The 26,391-nt window shown below is 39.2% G+C and overlaps 1 protein-coding gene across 2 annotated transcripts in view; it reads right to left on the bottom strand.

Moving 5' to 3' along the window:
- The window catches only part of MAP3K19 (mitogen-activated protein kinase kinase kinase 19), a 65,482-nt gene that overhangs the window by 21,281 nt on the left and 17,810 nt on the right, over nt 1–26,391 (bottom strand). For both annotated transcript variants that reach the window (XM_003483595.4, XM_021075753.1), the window contains exons 4-9: nt 25,966–26,120; nt 23,336–23,451; nt 20,878–20,993; nt 9,584–9,680; nt 4,227–4,305; nt 2,875–3,134 (exon numbers count right to left, since the gene is read on the bottom strand). In XM_003483595.4, the coding sequence (XP_003483643.2) occupies nt 2,875–3,134; nt 4,227–4,305; nt 9,584–9,680; nt 20,878–20,993; nt 23,336–23,451; nt 25,966–26,120 (823 nt within the window). The remainder of the gene's footprint in view (nt 1–2,874; nt 3,135–4,226; nt 4,306–9,583; nt 9,681–20,877; nt 20,994–23,335; nt 23,452–25,965; nt 26,121–26,391) is intronic.

The following is a 26,391-nucleotide window of genomic DNA, read 5'->3' as shown; positions in this document are numbered from 1 at the left end:
ACGTGACTTTTTGAGACAAGATCATAACACCTATGGAGCAGTTCCCATTACAGAATACTGACCAAACCCAGTTTGTTCTTGTCTGTATGTGCTATTTTAGCAACATCTTCAAGATTCCCTGTGATCTGGCTAGGAGTAAAGAATATTTCCACGGTGTCCAATCTCTCCATCCATCCTTCCTCCTGTTTGTACCTGCACCACCTGCCCCTCCTTTTCTCTAAACTCACTTACACTATAAGACTAAATATTTTGGAGTTCCCGTCGTGGCGCAGTGGTTAACGAATCCGACTAGGAACCATGAGGTTGCGGGTTCGGTCCCTGCCCTTGCTCAGTGGGTTAACGATCCGGCGTTGCCGTGAGCTGTGGTGTAGGTTGCAGACGCGGCTCGGATCCCGCGTTGCTGTGGCTCTGGCGTAGGCCGGTGGCTACAGCTCCGATTCGACCCCTAGCCTGGGAACCTCCATATGCCGCGGGAGCAGCCCAAGAAATAGCAACAACAACAACAACAAAAGACAAAAAGACAAAAGACAAAAAAAAAAAAAAAAAAAAAAAAAAAAAGACTAAATATTTTTACCATTTTTTTCCCTCATAACTAAAGTGGGATTGAGGTATGAGCTCTGAACACCCATGGCACGGAGCTTAAGCAGCTGGCTTCAGAGAAGGGGATCCAGGTTTGAACCCTGCCTCTGTAACTCACTAGCCACGTGCTCTGGGTGTGCCTGCAAACTTCTTAGGTCCCAGTTTCCTCATTTCTAAAACAAGTATGCTGCTACATCAGTAGATATTTGTATCTTGTAGTAATAGGCACTCAGTTATTGCCATACGATGTTATTAATTTAATGTGGGTGTGCGGGGGGGGGCATATCTACTGCATGTAGAAGTTCCCTGGCCAGGGATCGAACCTATGCCACAGCAGTGACCTGAGCCACTGCGGTGATATCATCGGACCCCAACCCACTGCACCACAAGAGAACTCTTCAATGTACATCTTAAAATAGTTATGTGTCAGATCTGTTGCTAGGTTCTCAAAGGTGCAATGACTTTTGCCTTCGTAATCTGGTGAAGACTAGCATATTAAAAGATTGTGACAATTCAGCATGACGAGTGTTATGTTACCGACAAGGTCAGGATCCTAGGGGAGTCCAAAGGCATGGTGAGTCAGTCAGTCTTGGGGACGTTCAGGAAGACTTCCTGGAGGAAGGGATATCTAAGGGGAGACCCCTAGGATAGCCTAATGTTCTGGCAGAAGAAAACAGTATGTGCAAATATTCATATATTTGCTCTGGGAATGGGAGACATTTGAAGATACTGATGTTCATCCTCTGCAGAGGAAGAGGGTAAGTTGGGAGGCTGCCGAGAAGCTGCTGAGAGTTGAAAGTGAACCTGTAGATTCCAAGGCTGGGTCTACATCACAGTCTAGCCCTGATGTGAACACCTTTACACACAGCCTGTCAAAACGCAGCTTCAACCTCATGTGAACTGAAATCAGCACACACAAAAGAACATATATTCTATGATTTCACTTATATGAGGAACCTAGAGTAATCAAGTTCATAGAGGCAGAAAAGAAGAGTGGCTACCACCAGGGGCTGCAGGAGGAAGGAGAAAGGAGAGTTCAAGCTGAATGGGTAAGAGAGCTTCAGCTTTGCAAGATGAAAAAGATCTGGGGATGGATAGTGGCAATTGTTGCACAACTGTGCAAATGTGTTTAATGCCACTAAACCATATACTTCAAAACAGCAAATTTAGGAGTTCTCTTGTGGCACAGTGGGTTGCCACTGCACAGTGGGTTGTCACCCAGCACTGCTACTGCAGTGGCATGAGTTGCTGCTGCAGCTCAGGTTTGGTCCCTGGCCCAGGAAGTTCCACATGCCACAGGCATGCCAAAAAGACCAAACCAAACCAAAATCAAAACAAAACAAAACAGGGAGGTTTAATGTTATATCCATTTTACCCAACAAATTTAAATTTTTTAATTTTTAAAGAAATACTGCTGCATTCAAATTTCATTTAAGCTCTACCCTTTCACCCAAATCCTATAATAATAAGAATCCTGTTTTTCCCTTTGTTTGCTGAGATGCTTCATGTTTCCTCTCCCATGCATTGTCCATCACTGCAATAAGCCAATAAGTGCAAGTTTTTGGACTATAGGTTTGTTCCTGATGGTTTAAGCCAGTTGGTTTAGGACAGTGGTCCTATTCAGGGACAGTGAGGGCCTTCGTTAGGAACAGTGCAGGCCTTCAGTTAGTCACAATTCAAGGCCTTAGTTATTCGCAGTGCATGGTCTTAGAGTTCCCACTGTGGTTCAGTGGGTTAAGAACCCAACATAGTATCCATGAAGATGCAGGTTCAAAGATTGCAATGTCCTAAGGGGAAATACTGTCATCAGTTCTGCTAACTGGTAAATAAGTCTTGGGCCAGATAGAATGGCTAAATCCAATCTTGGAGGAAAGCATCCTCAGTGCAGGCCCCCCAATTCCCACAGATAATGATCAACCAAATAGGAATTCACTGTAAAGATTTTCAGATGCTCCAGAAAAAGGTAAATATTTATTGACTAAGAATAAAGGAATCACTATGTAATTAAATGAACTCAGGAGTTCCTGTTATGGCTCAGCAGGAATGAATCCGACTCGTATCCTTGAGGATTCGGGTTTGATCCCTGGCCTTGCTCAGTGGGTTAGGGATCTGGTGTTGCCATGAGCTGTGGTGTGGGCTGAAGATGAGGCTCGGATCCTGTGTTGCTGTGGCTGTGGTATAAGCCAGAGGCTGCTACTCTGATTTGACCCCTAGCCTGGGAACTTCCATGTGCCTCGGGCACAGCCCCTCCTCTCCCCCCCGCCCCGCCCCGCCAAAGGGAATAAATGAGCTCACCTTCGGATTTTCTCTGCTGCCCCTTTAGGAAGTGAGGAACGTCTTCTCTGGCTACAGACTTAGAGATGTTCGGTTCTAAGCAAGGTCTCGGCAACAAAAAGCCCACGTTCACATTGCAGAGCTCTTTGGAATGTTCCTCTCCCTTCAGAGGGAAAGGCTGTGTGGCCACCGTCTTTGTCCTGGAGCCCCCCATCTCAATTTCATTTGGAAGTGAACCAGAATGTGCTGGTACCCACTCCTGCTGCACCGAGGTTATCTGACTGAAAGAGGAAGGAAATGGTTTGATTTAAAAGTCATTTCTGGAGTTCCCGTCGTGGCGCAGTGGTTAACGAATCCGACTAGGAACCATGAGGTTGCGGGTTCGGTCCCTGTCCTGGCTCAGTGGGTTAGGGATCCGGTGTTGCCATGAGCTGTGGTGTAAGATCTGGCATTGCCGTGGCTATGATGCAGACCGGCAGCTGTAGCTCTGATTGGACCCCTAGCATCTTCTGTGTCTCCAGTTCTCAGCCCAGCCTGACGTCACTAGAAAGTTTGGAAGACTATTTCCAAATGGTGCTGCTGGGTGGAATGACCATATTTCTAAAAAAGCACGACCTCCCCACCCTCTGACTTGCTCTCCACCTCATCTACCCTCTGCCCCTCACACTTCAGTTTTCCCCGTCCCCATCTCCTCAAGCAGAGAAACCAGAAGGGTAAAGGGCAGACATAGGGGATGGACTTTTTAACTTCTCCAAAGGCACTGACTTGCCCGGTGTTTCTTAAACTATCTTTGGTGAAGAATCAGTTTTAAAATTGCCATTCCATTGTGGGCTCAAACTTCTACAAAATGTAATCAAAGCGAAAGACTATAAAAATGAAATGAACATCAAAAACATGAAAAAAGCCCCATTTTTTCCACCATCAGCTCAATGTGCATAAAATTACTTGGTCAAATTTCTATATAGCTTTTTAAACATTTAAATTTCCAAGTTCTATGACTTCATCATGGACTGGTAACAGAAGGACCACAGAATTCCATTTTGAGTAACACTGCTGCAGGGTCAGGTAACTATGGCCCTTGGCCCAAATCCAGCCTGAGTTCATTTTGGTAGTTTGATTGGATCACATCCATACCCATTTGTTCACATATAGTCTATGGTGCATTCAGGCTACAACTGCAGAGCTGAGTCATTGCAATGGAGACCATATGGCCCACAGAACCTAAAATATTTATGTGGCTCTTGCCACAATAATATTTGTAATAAACCTTGCTTTCAAGTGCTTGGTTGGGGGGGTTAAAAGACTAAAAATATAGGTTACCACACATGCATGTACTATATTTTCAATCTAACCTTTCAAAGGGTATTCCTTACTTGTTTTCTTGTAATTCTTCTTGGCTCATTTCTTGGGGATGATTGACATCTCTTGGAAATGTAACGATAATCTCAACACCTATAAAAACACATGACAGTAGGAGGAAGAAGAAAGTAATGAATTCCAGGGGTAAACCGGGGATGGAATATTTAACTTTTGGTCATTTGGCTCATGTGTTCTTAATAATTACAAAATGAACACTAACCAGGGACTGAGGCTTAGCCATCTTTGTATCTTTTCATCTCCCAAATAAATGTTTGCTTATAGAGCAAAAAAAAAAAATGCATAACAAAACTTTCCAGAAGTAAAATAATTTTATGATGAGTGGTCTTTCCTCCCTCGATGGAGAAAACAAGGCCTCCTTCTGCAAAGTGTAACTGATCTCACCTACCTCACAGGACTGCTGTGAGAATTAAATGAGATCATTTATGTTGCCCCAAGGGAACTTGCTCATATTTGTCATTTCATCATCTCCTGATTCCAGGGAATGACTCCCAGTATAACCCTTAAGACAGAAAGTTCAACTTAGAGAATGGATGCTTGCTTACAATTGAACACATTAAAAAATTTATAGCAAAAACTAGTGTCAGCCCAAATACCCTCAATTGCCTTTCTTGTAAGGTTTTTTCATATATTCAGCTTTTTCATTCAACAAGCTTTTATTAAGTATAGGCCAAGTGCAACTCTTTGTACTAAAGATATAGAAACAAAGGTGAAGTTGTGGCCTTAGCAGGGACTATAAATAAGAAAGCAAAGGGAGTTCCCTTGCAGTGCAGTGGGTTAAGAACCTGACATTATCACAGCAGAGCCTGGGTTGTTGCTGTGGTGTGGGTTCAATCTGTTACCCAGGAACTTCCACACGTTGCAGACATGCAAAAAAAAAAAAGGCACAGCCAGATAAGCATTGTGATAGAAATGTACAAAAGGTGTGAGGGAACACTGAGGTGTATCCTTCCAAAAGGACAAAGAGCCTGTCCTAGTGTTCAGTCCTATCTCTGTATGTGTCAGAGCCATTCATTCAGTCTGACAATGCTGGAAGAACCATGGTTTTAATCAGCTCCACTGATTGAACACTAGGGAAGAAGCAGGGTGTGAATCAGATGGATCTGAGTCTCCTTCCTTCCTCTGCCACTTTCTGGGGTGAACTTGGGAAAGTACTTAATAGCTGTCATTGTCAGCATCATCTCAATTACGGCTTTTATTATTTTTAAAGCACTTGGGATATTTTTTCAAATATTTAGGAACCACCATATTGAAAGCATTTATATTGTTTAATTGTTCTGCCTATGTTATTTATGAGAGTTGTGCTTTTTTTTTTTTTTCAAAAAAGTGAACATTTCCAAAAGGAAAAGGATCGTTTGCAATCTCTAAAAATGAAGTTTCCTTGGAAACTTTTAAAAAACTTTTCAAATATACCATCAATATACTATTTAGCACAAAATGAGAGGCTTGGGATTACAGAACCAGAGGAATTTAGAGGTCTTCTGATCCAAAACCTTCATTTTAGAGATGAAGAAACTGACAGCCATGAGATTATATGACATGCTCAGGGCCACTTTTATAGTGAAAGGAAGATGGATGTCTTTTATATCATTCCTGCAGTCATCTTTGAGGGCAAACATCTAGCTGACATGTTAGAGTAAGGAAAACATACACCATACATTCCTAATAACTAAACTGTCAGTGAAAGTGATGTTCCAGTAAAGATAAGGTAGTTTGTATCTGTGGTGGATGTTAGAAAACGGGGTAGTGTATTCATGTGAACACGTTCTTAAGAATAACTGTACTTTTTACAATTATTAAGGACTAATAAACTTGGAATGTTTTAAAGCAAATTGACTGTGCTCAAAATCCGTTAACTGGTTGATTTCTTTTTTTAAAACCAAGGAACAAAGATGTTGGAGTTCTTCGGTGATGCAGCGGATTAAGGATCTGGTGTTGTCATTGCTGTGGCACAGGTTCAGTCCCTGGCCCAGGAACTTCCATGTGCCATGGGTGAAGCAAAATAAATAAATAAATAAATAAATAAAACATTTTGACCCTGGAATCGTTTCCTGTCTTGGATACTGTGAGTATTCAGGGGAGCCTCTGACCCTACTCAGTAGTCCAGGAAAAGAGAATACACTGTCACAAGTAAAAGTAAAATAGATGCTCCTAACCAAGTGCATCTTTCCAGTAAGAAGATATAAATTAATCCCACCAGAAACTGTTAGAGTGGAGAGAAACTAAAAGGCAATATTTAAACAGAGCCAGAAACATAATTTCCTTGCAAAAGAGGTGCAAATGACGTTCATACAAGTGAGAATACAATGATTAATTGGTTAATGTGTTAAATTATTAAAATGAAAAGTTAAAATTGGCCCAGCCTTTTCAGAGTATTCAATGAACAAAAATTATTTTCTCCAAAAATGTCTCGCTTTCCTGTGCTTTCGACTAGTTCTGTTTAAATTGATGGGTATCAAGGTTTAAAATATTTTGATAAACTCTCCATGTTTTGATAGCCACCCAATCTATGAATTTCAACAGAATTTTTAAAAACTACATTTCCAGGGGAGCTCCCATCGTGGCGCAGCGGAAACTAATCTAACTAGGAACCATGAGGTTGCAGGTTTGATCCCTGGCCTCGCTCATTGGGTTAAAGATCTGGTGTTGCTGTAGCTGTGGTGTAGGCTGGTGACTGTAGCTCGGATTAGACCCCTAGCCTGGGACCCTCCATATGCCAAGGGTGCGGACCTTTAAAGCAAAAAACAAAAACAAACACAAAAAACTACATTTCCAGACTTTTTTTGCCATTAGAGTTCAGAAAGCTAACTTGAGAGGTGGATTCACATGAGTTACATGGAAAAAGATAAGGTGAGGTATCCTTTTGCTGATGTGATTGTCAGCAGAGGAGAGAGGTTCTAAGGTTGACGTGGGAGCTGCTCCCAGTTGCGGCTGAGGCAGCATGGTCTGGGGGGTCAGTAGCCCATTTTTCGATGTAGTTCTAAGAATTCTTTCTGAAGTGTTTGTATATATATGACCGGGTCACTTCGCTATACAGCAAAAATGGACAGAACCTCGTAAATCAACTCTAATAAAAATTTTAAAATATATATATATTTATATTTTTTTAAAAAGGATTATTTCTGGCAGTCCAACAAGGGACTGTTCTTCTCCTTTGATGGTCTATGAACTTTCCAGTATCTTTTAAAGCTTGCTTCCTTTTTAACCCAAGTAGATTCTTTCATCTGCACTTAAGAATCCTGATGGATTAAAAAATTTTTAAGTCCAGCAATTTCAGGAAACAAATTCTTATTCACTCATGAAAAGAATAATTTTACACACTCAATTTCCAGTCTATAAGGTTTGCGTCTGATATGTTCCAGGAAAATAGCTAAGTAATTCAAGAAGATTTTTATACTAAGGAAAAGGATGACAGATTTGGTGGTGGTGTTGGTGGTGGGGTCTGTAAATTGTTTTTTTGTTTGTTTATTTTTTTTGCCTTGCCAGGGTATGCAGAAGTTCCTGGGTCAGGGATCTATGATCTGAGCCAGAGCAATGCAACATCAGATCCTTAACTGCTAGGCCACTAGGGAACTCCTGTAAATTGTATTTTGTAAATTACCATCTGGAAAAGCCCATAAGAAAGGAAATGGGTGCTTCAGGACTACTTAGTTGTTAAAGACCAGGGGAGTGATTCAAACATTATAGAGTTTATACACATTTTAGTTAGTGATGCTCCCTTTTTTTTGGTCACGCATGCCACATGTGGAGGTTCCTAGGCCAGGGATCCCACACCATAGCGGCAACCCTGGCTGCTGCTGTTACAACACCAGATCATTAACTCACTGCGCCACGAGGGAAATCGGTGATGCTGCCTTTTAAAAAGAGTAACACAATGGACAAACAGATAGAAACCAAACCATTAAATGTGAATATCTACAACAAAATAGTCACATAGAATAGGAATAGAGTCCTCATAAAATGTGCCAGTGCTTAGACATTAGCAACCTGGAGTATGACAGAAATATGTAAATGGGATTTAAACAGATGTATCGTTATTTACTATGAATACAATGCACAGTAATGCTCCAAACATATTTATTTCAGACTTTGTGACTTAAAAGTAACTAGCTCTACTGAATACTCTTATCAACTATGAGAATAAAATTTAGAAACATAACTGCTTCTTTCAAATGTGTAAACCTAAGTTATGAAAGCTTCAAACTTCAAGAGCTTAGTGGAGACACTGCATAATTGTGATGGTTCCTATATGAAAACCTCAAATATTACAAATCGATTTTTAAAGACTTATAAACACCTCAGAGTGCAAGTCTTCTCCAAATGGGGCAGAATAAACACATTATCTCAACCTCTTAGAAGGTGACTGGGACCTTACAATTCGGCTTCTGAGAACTCAGCTTTGAAGCCTCAAGCCAAAGGCAAATCTCAAGGACTATTGGAAGGAGATCAGGCCTTGTTTATTTTAAGTAGGTTTTTCAGGGTCCGTGATGTTAATGATTTCAAATGTTATTAAATTATTCTCCGTGCTCAGCCAGGGCAAAGACAAGACAGGAGGCCTCCCACGAGGGGGCAGCATCGCATAAGAGGCGGAAGGAGATGGTGGCAAGGACACGGGGCAGCGTTCAGGCTGGTTGACGGAGATGAGAAAAGAGATCTGAAATAAGGAAGCGTCCCTGGAATATTAGGCATGGAAATGGGAAAATTGCCAGAGAAGGATTGGAGCAGTTCAAATAAACATTTAATTTAAGAAGTTTATAGGCGAAGATATGGGCAAATATGATAGCTGCGGTGACTGTTTTCTGCAGTGAAAATCTGCAGATACTTTATGGTCTGTTCAATCCAAGAGTGCTTATGGGTCGGACAGGATGACATTTAGAATGGCTGTTTCTCTGGAAAATTCCAAACTTATGGCTTCCTGGAATACAAGACTGAGACTTGGGACTTTAGTTCTTTGTTCAGTCCCCCTGATTCTCCCTCAAGGGAAAAGCTCTGGGATAACAGCTGATGGAGAAATGATTGGTCCTGGAAGAGAACAGATCCTTGGAGCTGATGGAAGGTTCTGAGAGGAAAGAAATGAGGGAAAAGAATTTATCAGACAAAAAGGGAGAGGAGAACAGCAGGTTGAGAGGGAGTGAGGTAGAAAGAAGAGGGTAGATAGAAGAGGGACACCCATTTTGGCTGGGCAAGTGGCCAAGACAGATTGGACTAAAGGATAGGATCATGAGTGGTTTTTCTTTTCCTTTGTGCTCGTCTGCAATTTCAACATTCTGCACTGAGCATTACTGAAATTAGGGGGGAAACCCAGGTGATCAATGTCATCTTTGTAAACTTATCAAGGGCAAAATATGGATACCTTCCGTCCTGGGTGGCCAGTCTTGTCTTTCACCACTTGGCTTTCCTTCTTCACCAGTCCATATGGAATGACTGCAGTCATCATCTTGGTCAAACTCCTAAAATATCATAAAATAGGAACTCAGCTGTTCAATGTGGTACTTGGTTGGCAGAGTGAATGTGGATTCTTTTTTCTAGGCTACAGTTTCACACTGTGGATTCCTTTTAAATTGGATAAAGCATTTAGAACTAAAACAATGGGAAAGTATTCGCCTCCAGAGCAGTAGGCTCGGACAGACATGAACATGATTAATTGCATAATCAAAAATGAAGATCAAAGCTGAAATCACATAGACACATAGAAATTCAATATTTTATACTTTATCATGTCCGCACCCAGGCTGTTAAGCTGCCACAAATTCCATCTGGGTGGGTAACTGGAAAGAATCCTTTGGCCACAGTCAGTTAACAACCCCAAAGGAAACACAATCTTTGCCATAATGCCTGCCTGGGGCATCATTACAAATGGTGAGGGTGGAAATCCCTGCCCCATATGGAAGCTGCAGATAGAAACTTAGACTGAAAGGAGGCAGCAAAGCTGATTAAAGTTTTCACTATGACAGCTGCCTGATCTAATCATGGCAATGCAACCTCTCAAACTTCTCTTTTACCCTCTAGAAAATAATTGCTATGCTGAAAAACATGATTGAAAAACCACTTGATTTCTAAAAAGTACACATAACTCTAAAGAAGCAAGGTTTTCTTATTAGAATTCATTGTTGTTGATAGATTTCTTCATTAGAAGTTATTGCTGGTGATTTTGCCTTTTAAATGGCTAGAGCAATGATAGATGCAAATAGTAGTTAAAATATCCTGTTACTCCCAATGTTATAATTAGCTCTCTGGTCTCTATGATCAGGGCAAACCACCTATTTAAGGAGACCGTTGGATAAAAGTCTTTGTCCTAAATGCAGATACCTGTCAGGCAAGGTCAAAAACCTTGGCAAGCCTTTGGCATAAAACATCTGATGTTTCATTCACTAATTCCCAGGAGAGCTTGGGAATCTTTTATTTCTGCTTTGTTCATTTTAATTATCACGGGGAAAAAAAACCCTCCATTTATACCTCCATTAAAATATTTTAGGTATTCAATCATAACTTAGTTATCATACTTGAATGCAGCAGTATATGCTTTTTAGAGCATTTTCCCCCTCCCAGCAAAGGTTAGGGGCCCTCTCTCAGACCATCCTTGTTGTCAGTGGTAGATGGGATACCTGGTGTGTTCACCTTCATCCTAGACTGTTAATTTCACTGCTTAGCCTGTGCATTTCAAAATTCTCAACTATCTGGAAATTCTTCTCCCTCCTGTCTAATTACAAACATAGAGTGAGGGTTGCTATTTTCAGAATGACCAACCTACAAAAAAAAAAGTATTTCTTAAAAAGCAGGAGAAAAAAAATCACCTGCAATCCTATCAATAAAAAGCAAACACTGTTAACATAGAAATGATGTTTCTCTTTGTCTTTTCCTAAGTGTTTAAATATATAGTTGCATCGCATCATTTTGTATCTGGCTTTTTCACTTAAGAAAAATATAAACTACATAGCAATTTACTATGCAAACATTTTTTTTTAAGGGCTGCACCCTTGGTATATGGAAGTTCCCAGGCTAGGGGGTTGAATTGGAGCTGCAGTTGCCAGCCTACACCACAGCTCACAGCAATGCCAGATCCTTAACCCACTGAGCAGGGCCAGGAATGGAACCCTCATCCTCATGGATACTAGTTGGGTTTGTTACTGCTGAGCTGCAATAGGAACTCCAGTAAGCATCATTTTAATAGCCTTTTGTCAGAAGAGCATAACAATGTTAATAAGCCCCATAAGTCTTTCAATATAAGCCCTATCATGCATACTAGGTAGTTTAAAATTCTTCATTATTACACATAGTATTGTGAACATCTTTACAAGTAATGCCCAAATTTTGCTTTTTTTTTTTTTTTTTTTGCTTTTTGCTTTTTGCTTTTTATGGCTGCACCTGTAGCATATGGAAGATTCCAGGCTAGGGGTCGAATCAGAGTTGTAGCCACTGGCCTACACCACAGCAACATGAGATCCAAGCCACAGCTCATGACAATGCTGGTTCCCTGACCCACTGAGGGAGGCCAGGGATCAAACCTGCATCTTCATGGATACTAGATGGATTTTGTTTCCTCTGAGCCACAATGGGCGCTGCCTGCATTTTTTCTTTAAAGTAGATTCTTGGATATGGAATTATTGATCTGAGTATAGAATTTTTTTTTACATACATTGCTTTAAAAGTAAAGTTTACACTTACTGTCCCCCAGCAGTGCATGAATATGTTTCACTGTATCTTCTCCCTTATCAATGATCATCACTTCTCATTTTTAGTAATGTGATATATGGTCATCTTAATTGTTGTTTAATGTGCATGCTTTGACTAGTAGAAAAATTGGAGATATTTCAGATGTTTAACAACCATTGAATTTTTCTATTTAGCGTATATAGTTTTTGTTCAGTTCCTTAGTCGAGAACACTCTGTGATGTGCCAACATATAGACCATTTCATATAATTTCATATAATTACAGTGATTCAACGGAGTTTTTATGCTAATCTTTGGAAAATAGCAGCCTTCATACAGAAGTGTTTTTTTGTTTGTTTGTTTGTTTTGGTTTTTGTCTTTTGTCTTTTTCTAGGGCTGCTCCCACAGCCTATGGAGGTTCCCAGGCTAGGGGGTCCAATCTGAACTACGGCTGCTGGCCTACACCAGAGCCACAGCAACGCCAGATCTGAGCCACATCTGTGACCTACACCACAGCTCACGGCAATGCTGGATCCTTAACCCACTGAGCAAGGCCAGGGATCAAACCCGCAACCTTATGGTTCCTAGTGGGATTCATTTCCGCTCTGCCATGACGGGAACTCCCAGAAGTGGTAAGTATACAACTGGTTCTCATTTCAGGTTTCTGTGTTGACTAATGAGTTGTGGTCGGTCTCAACTGCTCAGATCACTCATTAATTGGTCCTTTAGGCAAAGTAAGAAGAGAGAGAGTGTGGGTACACCTACCTACAAAACCTGTAACGAAGACCAGCACTTAAAAATACAGGGCCAGACACTGTTCTATGCACCTTATACATATTAACTAACTTAATGTTCACAATAACTCTAAAAGTAAGAACTATAATCCTCTTTTTATACATGAGGCTCAGAGAAATTAAGTAAATTACCCAAGGTCACATAGTTAGCCTATGGTAGAGCCAGGATCCTCACCCAGACTCTGAAGTCTGGTTCCAAAGCTCTTAACCACTCTGCTTTCTTGTTACCATGAAAAAAAAATGTTTTTTAAGGTTAACGTACTTTTTATTTAAAATAATTACATCAGAGTTTTTCTTGTGGTGCAGCAGGCAATGTCACTGTAGTAGTTCAGGTCACTGCTCTTATTTGGGTTTGATCCCTGGCCCAGGAACTTCCACATGTGGGTGAGGCAAAAAAATAATAATAATAAATGATTGCATCCTATAAATGCTGTTCTGTAAATTATATTTGGATCCCAACAATTTATGGTGTTCATTTTCCTATGTGAATAATTTTTTTTTAACAACACCAAGTTGAGAGATGCCTAGCATTCCATCACACAGAGATTCTGTTTTTTATTTATCCAATTCCATAGAGTTGGAAATTTTCAAATTAAATTTTATTTTATATTGAAGTATAGTTGATTTACAATGTTGTGTTAGTTTCAGCTGTAGAGCAAAGCGATTCAGTTATACATATACATACATCTACTCTTTTTTTTTTTTTGTCTGCACCCCTGGCATGTGGAGGTTCCTGCTGCTGTGCCACAGCAGTGACCTGAGCTGCTGTAGTGACAATGCCAGATCCTTAAGCCACAGCACCACGAGAGAACTCCCATACATCTATTCTTTTACTGTGAAAAATTTGAAACAGAGAGTCTCAACAAGAACCAAAAAGAAAAGAATCAGTAACATCATAACATTGAGCAAAAACAATAGAAAGGATACTCAAACTTAATTTGTAGGTTTTGCACAGGAAAACATAAAATGTGTGATGCCTACAAGCTCCTGACAAAAATTTCTTCCATAGAATAAACTGAAAAACCATAAGCATCACAAACAAAAAGGAGGAAGGAAATAATATGTACTTCAAATGTTATCATGGAAATTATGACTATAAGAGAAACAGCTCAGAATTTTCTAAGATCTTTTAGAAGCCTAAATATGAATAACTCTAAGGCGTGTTTGGATGCCACAAGAAGGAACATTGAAATAATGACAGTTGCCAGTAAATGAAAGCAAATGTTAGAATAGCACATCCCAAACCTAAATGGAGTTCATAAACCATTGACAGTGATGCGGGAGGTGACAGTAAGCTAGTTGGAGAGCACAACATTCTAATCTGCAGGCAACAGAATGCCAAACACAGAGAAAAGAGGCATAGAAATCAAACATAATTAAATTTGGAAAGAAGATTCTCCTTAGATGAAAAAAGATTGGGAGAAGATATAAAAGAGCCTCTCAGGAGCAATCGTACAGTCCAGGCAGCTGCTTATATTTGTAAACTATAAAAACGTATTGCAGACAACCGAAAAGAAAAGCGAGCTTTCAGACAAAAGCAAGAGTGAAGGATGACCTTGGGTTGTGTAATTTAAACCCTAGAGAAAACACTTGGGAAGAGGAGGCAAGTTCAAAAATGAAGGAGTCTTTTTCTCCCTCAGAAATGAGTTCAAAGCTATTTCAACTGTAATAAGAAAAATATAGGGTGGAATTAAAGAAATGTCTTAAAGTGGCATAAAAAATGTACTAATATGAAGGGATTTTTAGTCTTTTTTTAGAAAGAAAAGTCTTAACTATATTATACACAAAAAGAGAAAAGTGAATGTGTTTTTGTTTGTCAATTTCTGATTCATAATCTTCATTTTAAATATTGGTCTTTAGGTATTTTATTCCAATTACTCTGTAATATTAGTTACCCAAATCAATTCAGCCTTCAAGACTGTGGCAAAACCACTACACTGCAGGGTTTCTCACTGCTATTGACATTTGGGGCTGGAAAATTCTTTGCTGTGTGGATAGGGCTGTTCTGGGCACTGTGGGTGTTTAGCATCATCCCTGGCCTCTGCCCAATGGATGCCAGTAGCACTTCCTCCCCAGTTGTGACACCAAAATATATGTAATCATTGCCAAATGCCCTCTGAGGGAGAAATCACCCCCCTTTGACAACCAGCCACTGTACTAAAGCAACTCTGGTAAGCAGGCTAACCTGTTTAGAAAAGTTATAAATGCACAAGGGTAAAATATTCAAACAGTATTAAAAAAATAAACGTTTCCATTCTATCTCATCCCAGCCATCACCCCAGAAGAGTCATGATTTAATCATTTCTGTATTTTAATTTTAATTAATTTTGATTTCCATCAAACAAACATTTTTTTAAATTCAAGTTAGGGTTAAAAAAATTGGGGAGCTCCTGTTGTGGCTCAGTGGGTTAAGAACCCAGCATAGTGTCCCTGAAGATATGGGTTTGATCCCTGGCCTCACTCAGTGTTTTAAGGATCCTGCATGGCCGAAAGCTGCAGCGAAGGTGGCACGTGCAGCTCAGATCCAGTATTGTCGAAGCTGTGGAATAGGCCTGCAGCTGCAACTCTGATTCAACCCCTAGCCCTGGACCTTCCATATGCCACAGATGTGGCCATAGAAAGAAAAAAGGAAAGAAAGAAAGAAAGAAAAAACAAACAAAAATCAGTGGGATGGACTAGGAGTTTGGGATTTGTAGATGCAAATGGATGAACAATGAGGTCCTACAGTACAGCACAGGGAACCATATCAGTATCTTGGGATAGACCATGATGGAAGGTAATATAAGAAATTCCTGTACAGCAGAAATTGGCACAATATTTTAAATCAACTATACTTTAATTAAAAATCTTTAAAAACATACCTTATAACAAGAAGGTCATCAATTTCTTTCCCCACTCTTTCCCCCATAGTTAGCCCATTCCAGCCTCTTAACTGTTGCTTTTGGTATTTTTTCCCCCTGTCTCTAGGTAATATGTTTATCCTGCTACCTCTTGAGTCATTAAAGTGATAGATTATCAGTTGGCTTCTTATTATTATGGTTGCCAATTTAATATTCTTAAACACTTCCCCCACCCTCTTAGTAAATTCACCCTCTTTTTCTTGTTAAATCAACAGGAAATTTTCAAATTACGGTTATTTAAGTATTGTACTATACAATACAATGTATTGCAGTAGAGCAATAGTAGTGTGTTATGATTATAATTTCTTTTTTTAAAATAACTATTGGAATATAGTTTACTTATAATGTTGTATTAATTTCATGTGTACAGCAAAGTGAATCAGTTATACATATACATATATCCATTCCTTTTTCCCATGTAGGTTATTGCAGAATATTGAGTGGAGTTCCCTGTGCTATACCATAGATCCTTATTAGCTATCTATTTTATATATTGTAATGTGTGTATGTTTCTTGTTTGTTTGTTTGCTTGCTTGCTTACTTTTTAGGAACTTCTGGCACATGGGGGTTCCCAAACTAGGGATCGAATTGGAGTTGCAGCTGCCAGCCTATACCACAGGCACAGCAATGCCAGATACCAGCTGCATTTGTGACTTAAGTAATGTGTATGTGTTAATACCATCTCCCTAATTTATCCCCTCCCCACCCTTGGTTTCCCCTTGGGTAACCATAAATTTGGTTTCAAATGCTGTGCATTTGTTTCTGTTTTATAAATAAGTTATACAGTCTTTCTTGCATAACTTCTTTTTTAGCACAAACCCCAAACCTTGTTTTTATTTCATTTACAAATTTATTTGATATTTCATTCACAAATTTATTTGATATTTCATTCATTTTCTTACTATTAAAAACTTAAATCTTTCCCACCTCCAGTGGTTTCTCCACTTGGTTAGATATACATGATAATAAATCAGTTCCACTTTCTTCCTGGAAATTTCCATTACCCTGCTATCCCTCACTCCTTCCAATGGTCAGAGCTTTTTGTTCTCTAGATACATGGCTGAAGCCCCAGGACTTGGCTTCTCCTTTATTCCAAGGATTACGTCCTCTCTTATGTTAGGTTCCAGATGCCATGAATCATGGATCCAATTTTTCCTCTATTTTTATCTACTCCCTTAATTTAATAGAGCACAGGGTAGATTCGCTAAAAGGTATATGAAATGCAAAATGTTTGAACATTCGTGTGTCTGAAAAATGTCTTTTTTCAACTGTAATATTTGATTTATAGCTTGTCTGGGATATAAAATCCTAGGTTGAAAAACATGCTCCTTTTTTTTTGTCTTTTTGCCATTTTCTTGGACTGCTCCCATGGCATATGCAGGTTCCCAGGCTAGGGGTCCAATTGAAGCTGTAGCCACTGGCCTACACCAGAGCCATAGCAACACGGATCCAAGCCGCGTCTGTGACCTACACCACAGCTCATGGCAACGCTGGATCCTTAACCCACTGAGCAAGGCCAGGGATCAAACCTGCAACCTCATGGTTCCTAGTCAGATTCGTTAACCACCGCGCCACGACGGGAACTCCCAAAAAACATGTTCTTTTCTCAGATACTTAAAGGCATATCTTTTCCCTTTTCTTTACCTTTAAGTATAGCGCAAATTCAGAAAAATGCACTTAAGTATATTGATTCATGAATTTTTACAAACTGAACACACTTGTATATTCAGGGCCCAGATCAAGTAAAAGACTTCTTAGACATAACATAAAAATTAAGACCCATATATGAAAAAATTAAAAACTTCTGTTTAAAAGAAGAACTATTAAAAGGTGAAAAAAACAAAATTTTTTCATTGACTAGCAGAAAATATCTGTCACACTTTTAGAATACATGAAGAATTCTCTAAACCCAACAATAAGAAAATAAACAATTCAATCAGAAAATGGACAAAATATTTGAACAGATAATTTATACTGATGACAAAAAAAATTTTTTTTTTTTTTTGCTTTTTAGGGCTGCACCCATGGCATATGGAGGTTCCCAGGCTAGGAGTCTAATTGGAGCTACAGCTGCGGCCTATACCAGAGCCACAGCAACTTGGGATCTGAGCCACATCTGCAACCTACACCACAGCTCACAGCTACTCCGGATCCTTAACCCACTAAGTGAGGCCAGGGATTGAACCCTTGACCTCATGGCTCCTAGTTGGATTTGTTTCCACTGCACCATGATGGGAACTCCACAAATAAATTTTTAAAAAATATTCAGGAGTTCCCTTTGTGGCGCAGCGGAAACGAATCCCACTAGGAACCATGAGGTTGGGGGTTTAATCCCTGGCCTTGCTCAGTGGGTTAAGGATCCAGCATTGCCATGAGCTGTGGTGTAGGTCACAGACATGGCTTGGATCTGGCATTGCTGTGGCTCTGTTGTAGGCCAGCAGCAACAGCTCCAATTAGACCCCTAGCCTGGGAACCTCCCTATGCCTCGGGTGCTGCCCTAAAAGGACAAAAGACCAAATAAGATAAATAAAATAAAATAAAATAAAATAAAATAAAATAAAATAAAATAAAATAAAATAAAGTAAAATAAAAATATTCAACATCAATCATAAGGGAAATGCAAATTAAAATCACAGTGAGATACTACCATATACCTATTTTGGTTAAAAAATTTTTTAAATGGTTAAAATAAAAAATACTGACAGTACATTTGCTGACAAGGGTGGAGAGAAACTAGATCTCTCATTTATTGCTGGGGGAACAGAAAATGGTAGAGCCACTCTGAAAAATTGGAAATTAAAAAAAATTAAATGTACATTTGCCATATGACCCACTAATTGGACTCTTGAGCAGTTATCATAAGGAAATGAAAATGTAAGTTCACAAAGAAATCTACACATGGCTGTTCTTAGTAGCTTTATTTGTAATAGCCCCAAACTAGAAACATCCCAAATGTCTTTCTACAAGTGAATGGCTAAATGAACTGTGGAACAGAACATAATTGTTAATAGAATACTACTTAGCAATATAAACTATTGATACACACAACATCTTGGATCTATCTCAAGAGCATTATGTTGAGTAGAAAAAAAAATCAATCTCAAAAGTTTACTCAACAATAAACAAGAATGAAGTAATGCCTTTTGCCGCAACTATGGATGGACCTAGAAATTATCATACTAAGTGAAGTAAGTCAGAGAAAGACAAATGTATATGAGATCATGAATATGTGGAATCTAGCAAAAAATGATACAAAAGAATTACAAAACATAAACAGACTCAAAGATTTTGACACCAAATTCATGATTACCAAAGGGGAAATGTGGGGTGGGAGGGGTAAATTAGGGGGTTGGGATTGACATATACACACTACTAGATAAAAAATAGATGGATAACAAGGACCTACTTTACAGCACAGGCTGATCTACTCAATACTGTTTAATTAACCTGTATGAGAAAAGAATCTGCAAAGGAATGGATATATGTATATATATGACTGAATCCCTTTGCTGTACACCTGAAACTAACATAATATTGTTAGCCAACTATACTCCAATAAAATTTATTTTTTAAAAACACTTACAGGTGTGATAATTCCATTGATATAATATCTTGGAATGACAAAATTATAGACGTGGAGAACTGATCAGTGGATGCTAGGGGTAAGCAGGGAGGATGTGGCTATGAAGAGGGTGGTAAAAGGGTGTTCCTTTGTGGTGACAGTACAGTTTTGAATCTTGATCATGATGATTCAGGGGATAAAATGTCATAGAACTGTATACACACACACATACACACACACACATGCATGCAAGAAAGAAACAAAGAAAAAGAAATGCGTGCAAAAACTAGTGAAATCCAAGTAAGGTCTGTAGTCGAGTTCAATGTATTGTGTCAATGTCAGTTTGCCAGTTTTGACAATCAGCTGCAGTGATGATAGTAACTCCCATTGGAGGAAGCTGGTGAAGTTTATACAGGACCTCTCCATATTATTTTCATCAGTACTTGTAAATCGGTAGTTATTTCAAACTAATTTTTGATTTAAGTTTTTGTGGTTTTTATTTTTGTTTGTTTTCTTTGTCGTTTGGGGATGATTTTTTGGAATTAGAAAGGGACTGAAAGCTCTTTACGCCACCATCTCCAAAATGCTCCATATCATTTAAACATATTAGAGTCCATCCCTCATTAACTTTTAAAAACGAACACTCTGTGGTCAAATTCTTTCTCACCAATAAAATGCAGGCTATTAATACTTATTTACTTATGTATTTATTTATGTATTTATTTATTTTTGCTTTTTAGGGCCACACCTGCAGCATATGGAAAAGTACTGGGCTAGGGATCCAATATGCCACAACCCCGGCAATGTCAGATCCGAGCCACATCTATAACCTATGCCCCAGCTCATGGAAACACCAGATTCTTAACCCACTAAGCAAGGCCAGAGATCGACCCTCATCTTCATGGACACTAGTTGGATTCTTAACCTGCTGAGCCAGAACAGGAACTCCTACACTAGCAATACTTTTAACTGTTTGGGCTGTGTTAATTTGATAAAAATTCATAAGGTCCAAATGAGAATCCAGTGCAAAGTTCATCTCCAATTCTGTCCCTTTAGGCGACCACTGTTAACAGTTTACTGTAGGCCTTGAAAATCATTCCACAGTTTTCTGTGGATCACAGAATTTGTTACTAGTACTGTGACTATACTTTGTGTAGTTATTTACCAAGAGCAGGGGATGATGACCAGGGCCAAGAAGAGGCACCTCCTATATAGTGTCCTGTGATGCATTTGACACAATCAGATTAATGATGATCTCCTTTTTCCAAATTACATACATAAACTCCAACTACATTTTTATTATTTTGTAAGGATTAAACTGCATCAATATTCTGTGGTATTAGACACACACACACACACAACGCATGAGACTCAGAGTTGACTAGCTCATTACTGCTCTGAGATTAAACTCTTGAAACTGTTGGCGTTCTCCTGTGGTGCAGTGGGTTAAGGATCCTGAGTTGCCACTGCGCAACTCAGGTTGCTGCTGTGGTACAGGTGTGACCCCTGGCTCAGGATGCCATGGGTGAGATCAAACAAACAAACAAACAATCAAACCAAAAAACCTCACTAGAGTGTCATTAATTATGCTTTAAGTTTCTTGATGATAACATTTAAATATATAATTGTGATATAATTATTATAAAATATTCAAGCAACACAAATAAAGTAGAGGTAAATAAATGTAGATGGAGGAAGTTATCCATTTTTTGGTTAATTCCTTTAAAAAGAGCTTCTTACCTCACTGCTACTGATGCTTTGCAAGATTATATTTTGTTTTTTGGTAACTGTTATCATATCGGTTGGAGAAGAGTTTGTATCCTGACAAATGTCAAGTAATGGTTCATCATGTCTTTCTGCCAAAAGAAACATAATAAGGTATGTTGATGAAACGCATCTCCAGCAATTTCACTGAAAGATCTAGCTCTAGGTTCTAAAATCAGCTCCATTTTGTCAGAGATTTTCTTGAAATAATGGTCTGGGATCCTGATGAAGTTTTGGGCCATAATCTTTGCAGGGAAAGATGTGAGGACAACAAAAGTCCACAGAATGAATGGGGTTTTGCTTGCTTGTTTGTTTTTAAAAAGTGGGTAAAGTGGCTAAGTGAAACCTCTTACAATGGGATGGGAAATATATTTGTTCTATAGTTGCCAGAGACAAACACACTCAGCTGCTCCGAGCATACTTTCTGTCTAGCACCTGAAGCCGCGTTAAATTAACAGAGTTCTGAACAGCAAACAGTAGATCCCCAGTTACTTACTGGGGAACATTGCTCTCCTATGCATCCCTCTCTTGCTATCCTTATGTCCTCAAATAAGCACAGGCTCTTCCTTGAAAACCTACCCTGGCAAAAGTTTTTCTGTTGATCTTATAATTGAAATAAAATTCAACAAGTGATCTATGCTCATATCACATTGTTTCACTGTATTTTCTTTCTTTGCTCTTTGCAACCTATCTTCTGCCTCTATCCTGATATTGAAACTCTCACTTCTCACATCGACTTTGTAATCTCTCTTCCTTTTTTTTTCTTTTTTCTGTCTTTTTAGGGCCGCAGGTGTGGCATATGGAAGTTCCCAGGCTAGGGGGCCAGTTGGAGCTGCAGCTGCCAATCTATGCCACAGCCACAGGAATGTAGGATCTGAGCCTCGTCTGTGACTTACACCAGAGCTCAGGGCAACTCTGGAATCTTAACCCACTGAGCAAGGCCAGGGATCAAACCCTCATCCTCATGGATACTAGTCAGGCTCATTGCCACTGAGCCATAAGAGGAACTCCAGGAATCATGTTTAACTCAACTCTCTCAACTTTTGTCTCCGAGTCTCCTCTATCAACTCTACATCATGAAATTCTGTGAATTCTTTTTTCTAAATATTTTGTTTAAAAACTTTTTAATTATAATTGATTTACAATGTTCTGTCAATATCTGCTGTATAGCACAGTGACCCAGTTATACATATATATATATACAATCTTTATTCTTTCACAGTTTCTTAGACTCACCACACCCAGCGCTTCTCAGGCCCACTAAACACCATGCCAGAGGGCTCTTTTCCTGGTCCTTATAACTGTACTCAGGGATTTCTATAGTTTCTTAGTGGTGCTTCCCTGTCGTAAGTCTCTTCCTTCATATTTATCCAATGACTTAATTTTCCTAAAACATGGCTTTCATCATTCCCTGGCTTAAAATTCTTCAGTGATTCCATTTAATTGAGAAAAAAAATGATGTCCTTCAGCCTGACGTTTAATGAGTCCTCAATGGACCCAGTTTCTTTTTCTTTTCTTTTTTTTTTTTTTTTTTTTGGCTGCACCCTCAGTATATGAAAGTTCCCAAGCCAGGGATCTGATGTGCACTGCAGCTGCAACCTCTGCCACAGATGCAGCAATGCTGGATCCTTTACCCACTGCTGGGCCAGGGATTGAACCTGAGCTTCTGCAGCAACCTGAGCTGCTACAGGGACAATGCTGGATCCTTAACCTGCTACGCCACAGGGAGAACTCCTGGACCCAGCTTCTTTATGTATCTGATCTTCTGTATTGCTTTTCCCAGACATGAATTGCTGGTTCTAGTCTCCCATTTGCCTCTGGGTTGAGCCATGCTCAATTTCCGCATGAGGCCTCTGCTCCACAAAATCAAATCTCATCATTTTTTAAGGACTAGATTGAGTCTCACTTTTTCCATGAAAACTTCCTGGGGATAGCCTTGTTCCCTGCCCAGAAGCTTCAAACAGAAAGCCAATCGAACAACAAAGTCAAAATAACATGTGGCTCAGTGACACTTTCTTTGTGGCTGCTTCTTTGTCTTGCTCAGACTCTTTCTCTCCCCGTGTGTCAAATCTTTCTTTTTCTCCTCCTTCCATATCTTATTGAGCATTTAAGAACCACTGGAAGTCCCTCTTCTCCTTTCCAGGTCACAACAAGCTTTCTCCTCTGACTTATGTGATGCGTACCTGACTGTACTGAGCACTTTCAGGGATTTCTATGGTTTCTTAGTAGTGCTTTCAAAAGTTTGGACCATGTCTTAAACTTCTTTGCATGCCTCAGAGTACCTAGTCTTGGGTCTTACACAAAATCACTGCTCAATAAACAGTTGTGAACTTGGTTTCTTTAAATGAATCCATTAAATACATGTAGAAAAAGGAAGAATTCTAAAAGAGATTTTAGAGTCAGAGAATTCTGCAGGTGGAATAGAAATATTTACCTGGTTTTGGCATAGAATTCATTAGAATGTCCAATAACTGCTGTTTCCTGAAACTCTCTATTTGTGACACATAATGTATTGCTGACTTTCCACTAAAGTCACAGAGCTTAGGATCTCTAGGAAGAATAGAATTTAATTAGTTAAATCTATTGAAAAATAAGACTAACATGAGTGGAAAAATATTAACACCAAGTAAGTAAAAGTAATCTTTTGTAACATCTTTTGTAAGTAACATAGTTTTGGAATGATGATAATGACTTCAAAATATGTGAGATAGAAAGCAACAAATTTTCAGGATTTTTCAATGAAAGGAAAATACTGTATATCTTATACCACACCTCTTCTAAAAAACATTCTAATATTTGCAGAACTTCCCAATTTTGGATAAGAAATCTCATAATTATTTGATAATGCATATATCATGTAAAGATAAAAATATTTTGATAAACTGTTGTCTTATCATCCCAAATAGCTGGCTTGATTGGTTTTTTCTTTCTAACGGTTTCGCTAACTGCTTTTTATTTTTATTTTCCTTTGTGCTAACAGGTAGCTCTTATTCAAAACAGTGGAATGGCATAGAATCTCACATTGAAAGTAAACCGATATGCTTATTTCACAGGCTCTTGGTTGAGCGGAGTGATCTTATAAAATTTGTTTCTGTGATTTTTTTTTTCATTCCTTCTGCCTCGCCCTGTGATTGTTAAGCCCACCTGGCTGATCTTAAGGCTCTTCCGAATCAGCACAAATCTCCTCTCTGTTCTGTGCTGAATCCTAGAATTAGACATCAGCTCAGAGAGGTCCAGAGGATAAATGATAACTCTATTACCAGATTGTTGTGAGGAAAACAAATGACTAAACTTGCTTCACTAGTCACGTTCTCAGACCAGGAGTGATTTGATCACAGTCTCCAACCTAACACCTTTGAATTGAAGCTCTTTATTTCCATGGGACAGAGTGATGTTTTACGATCTGCAACAATATTCTTATGGTCTTTTCTCCTTCAAATGTCATGATTCAAAAGAATTAACAAAGGATCAAAGGACTGCCACTACCTTAACATGTGGTCTTGAGCAAGTCGTATAAATCATTGGGACTGCAGTTTGCTCGTCTGCCTTGATTAATGTTTCTGCAGGTGGTGTCCTTTGATCTCCTGTATTCTGAACCCCACTCCAGGCCTACTGAACACCATTCTGGGGTGATGTCCAGTAATCTTCATTTTTAACACTCTCTTCAGCTGTTGCTTAACACTGAAGTCTGAGGTACTTTCAGACTTCCATCTTCATCCTATTATACTAACTGATTCTTGTACAATAGGTCACCTTCTTGACTATATGTTCTGGAAGTTCCCTCTTTCTTTTTTATTCCCCCCAAAAAATTCATATGAAATTCTGAGAAAGAGCTTTGGCCATCTCTTTTTATTTTATGACAAGAGAAATAGGTAACAAATAGCATTAGGAAATTGAGATTCTGACATGAAAGACTGCTAATTAACCCACTTTTTTTAAAAAAAAAGTTATTTGTTTACTTCCCCCTTTCCAAAAGAGCATGCTGACATGTAATTTTTAGATAACTGGGAATCACTACTATAAATTGTTTTTGATAATTGACAATGCTTTCCAAAATTATCAGTAATATTTTGGGAGTAGAGAGCTACATATTCAAGAATTATTTGACATTCCCAGGAACAACCAAGACAGTTAAGTATTTAAACAAATAAAACAAAGGGCCAATATCATAAGAATAATAGATAGTAACCTCTAACATCTGTACATCACTTTGCGGCTGCAGAGTCCCTTTTATGAACATGCATGTGCATTTCATATATGTACATTCTTTATGTATTTTAGATATAAGGCACAATATATATATAATACATATATATATAATACATATGTAATACATATATATACATTATATGCTACATATAAGGCACTTATATACATTATGTATTTTTATATATAAAGAATTTAAGGAGTTCCCGTCGTGGTGCAGTAGTTAACGAATCCAACTAGGAACCGTGAGATTGCGGGTTCGATCCCTGGCCTTGCTCAGTAGGTTAAGGATCCGGTGTTGCCATGAGCTGTGGTGTAGGTCACAGATGCGGCTTGGATCCTGCGTTGCTGTGGCTCTGGTGTAGGCCGGTGGCTACTGCTCCGATTCGACCCCTAGCCTGGGAACCTCCATATGCTGCTGCAGCGACCCTAGAAAAGGCAAAAAAGGACAAAAAAAAAAAAAAAAAGAATTTAAGGAGTTCCCATTGTGGTGCTGTAGAAATGAATCTGACAAGTATCCATGAGGATTCGGGTTTGATTCCTGGCCTCGCTAAGCGGTCAAAGATCTGGCCTTGCCACGAGCTGTGGTGTAGTTCGCAGACATGACTCAGATCTCACATTGCTGTGGCTGTGCTGTAGGCCAGCAGGTGTACCTCTGATTTGACCCCTAGCCTGGGAACCTCCATATGTCCTGGTACAAACCTAAAAAAAAAAAAGAATTTAATATGTATTATATATGTGTGTGTGTGTGTGTGTGTGTATATAAAGCAATCTATATATCTAAGTTCGCGAATGACTTTGAAAGTAATACAGGCAGAGACACCCTCCCACAGGTGCTGACTGAGCACTTGTACTCACGCATGATGCCTGAGAAGCTCAGACAGAACTTCTGCAGGTCTGTAGAGGGTGAACATATCAAGACTCTCAAACAGATCCACATCTCTCACAGCCAGCATCAGAGGAGTCAAGCCATGTTGGTTCGGGAAATTTATATCTAGGAGCTCTTCGGATGCCTTTTAAAAACATGAAGCTTTAATTCTGTATGTCTTTACTGCATGACTATTAATACTAATCTTTGCATTTTCATTGCTTGGCCAAATTCTCATTTTATTTTATTTTATTTTATTTTATTTTATTTTTTTGTTGTTGTTGTTGTTGCTGTTGTTGCTGTTGTTGTTGTTGCTATTTCTCGGGCCGCTCCCGCGGCATATGGAGGTTCCCAGGCTAGGGGTTGAATCGGAGCTGTAGCCACCAGCCTAGCCAGAGCCACAGCAACGCGGGATC

Source organism: Sus scrofa, chromosome 15 (assembly GCF_000003025.6).
Source record: "Sus scrofa isolate TJ Tabasco breed Duroc chromosome 15, Sscrofa11.1, whole genome shotgun sequence".
Classification (NCBI taxonomy): Eukaryota; Metazoa; Chordata; class Mammalia; order Artiodactyla; family Suidae; genus Sus; species Sus scrofa.
Note: the sequence above shows the minus strand (reverse complement) of the source record. Positions and strands in the feature narration are given on the sequence as shown.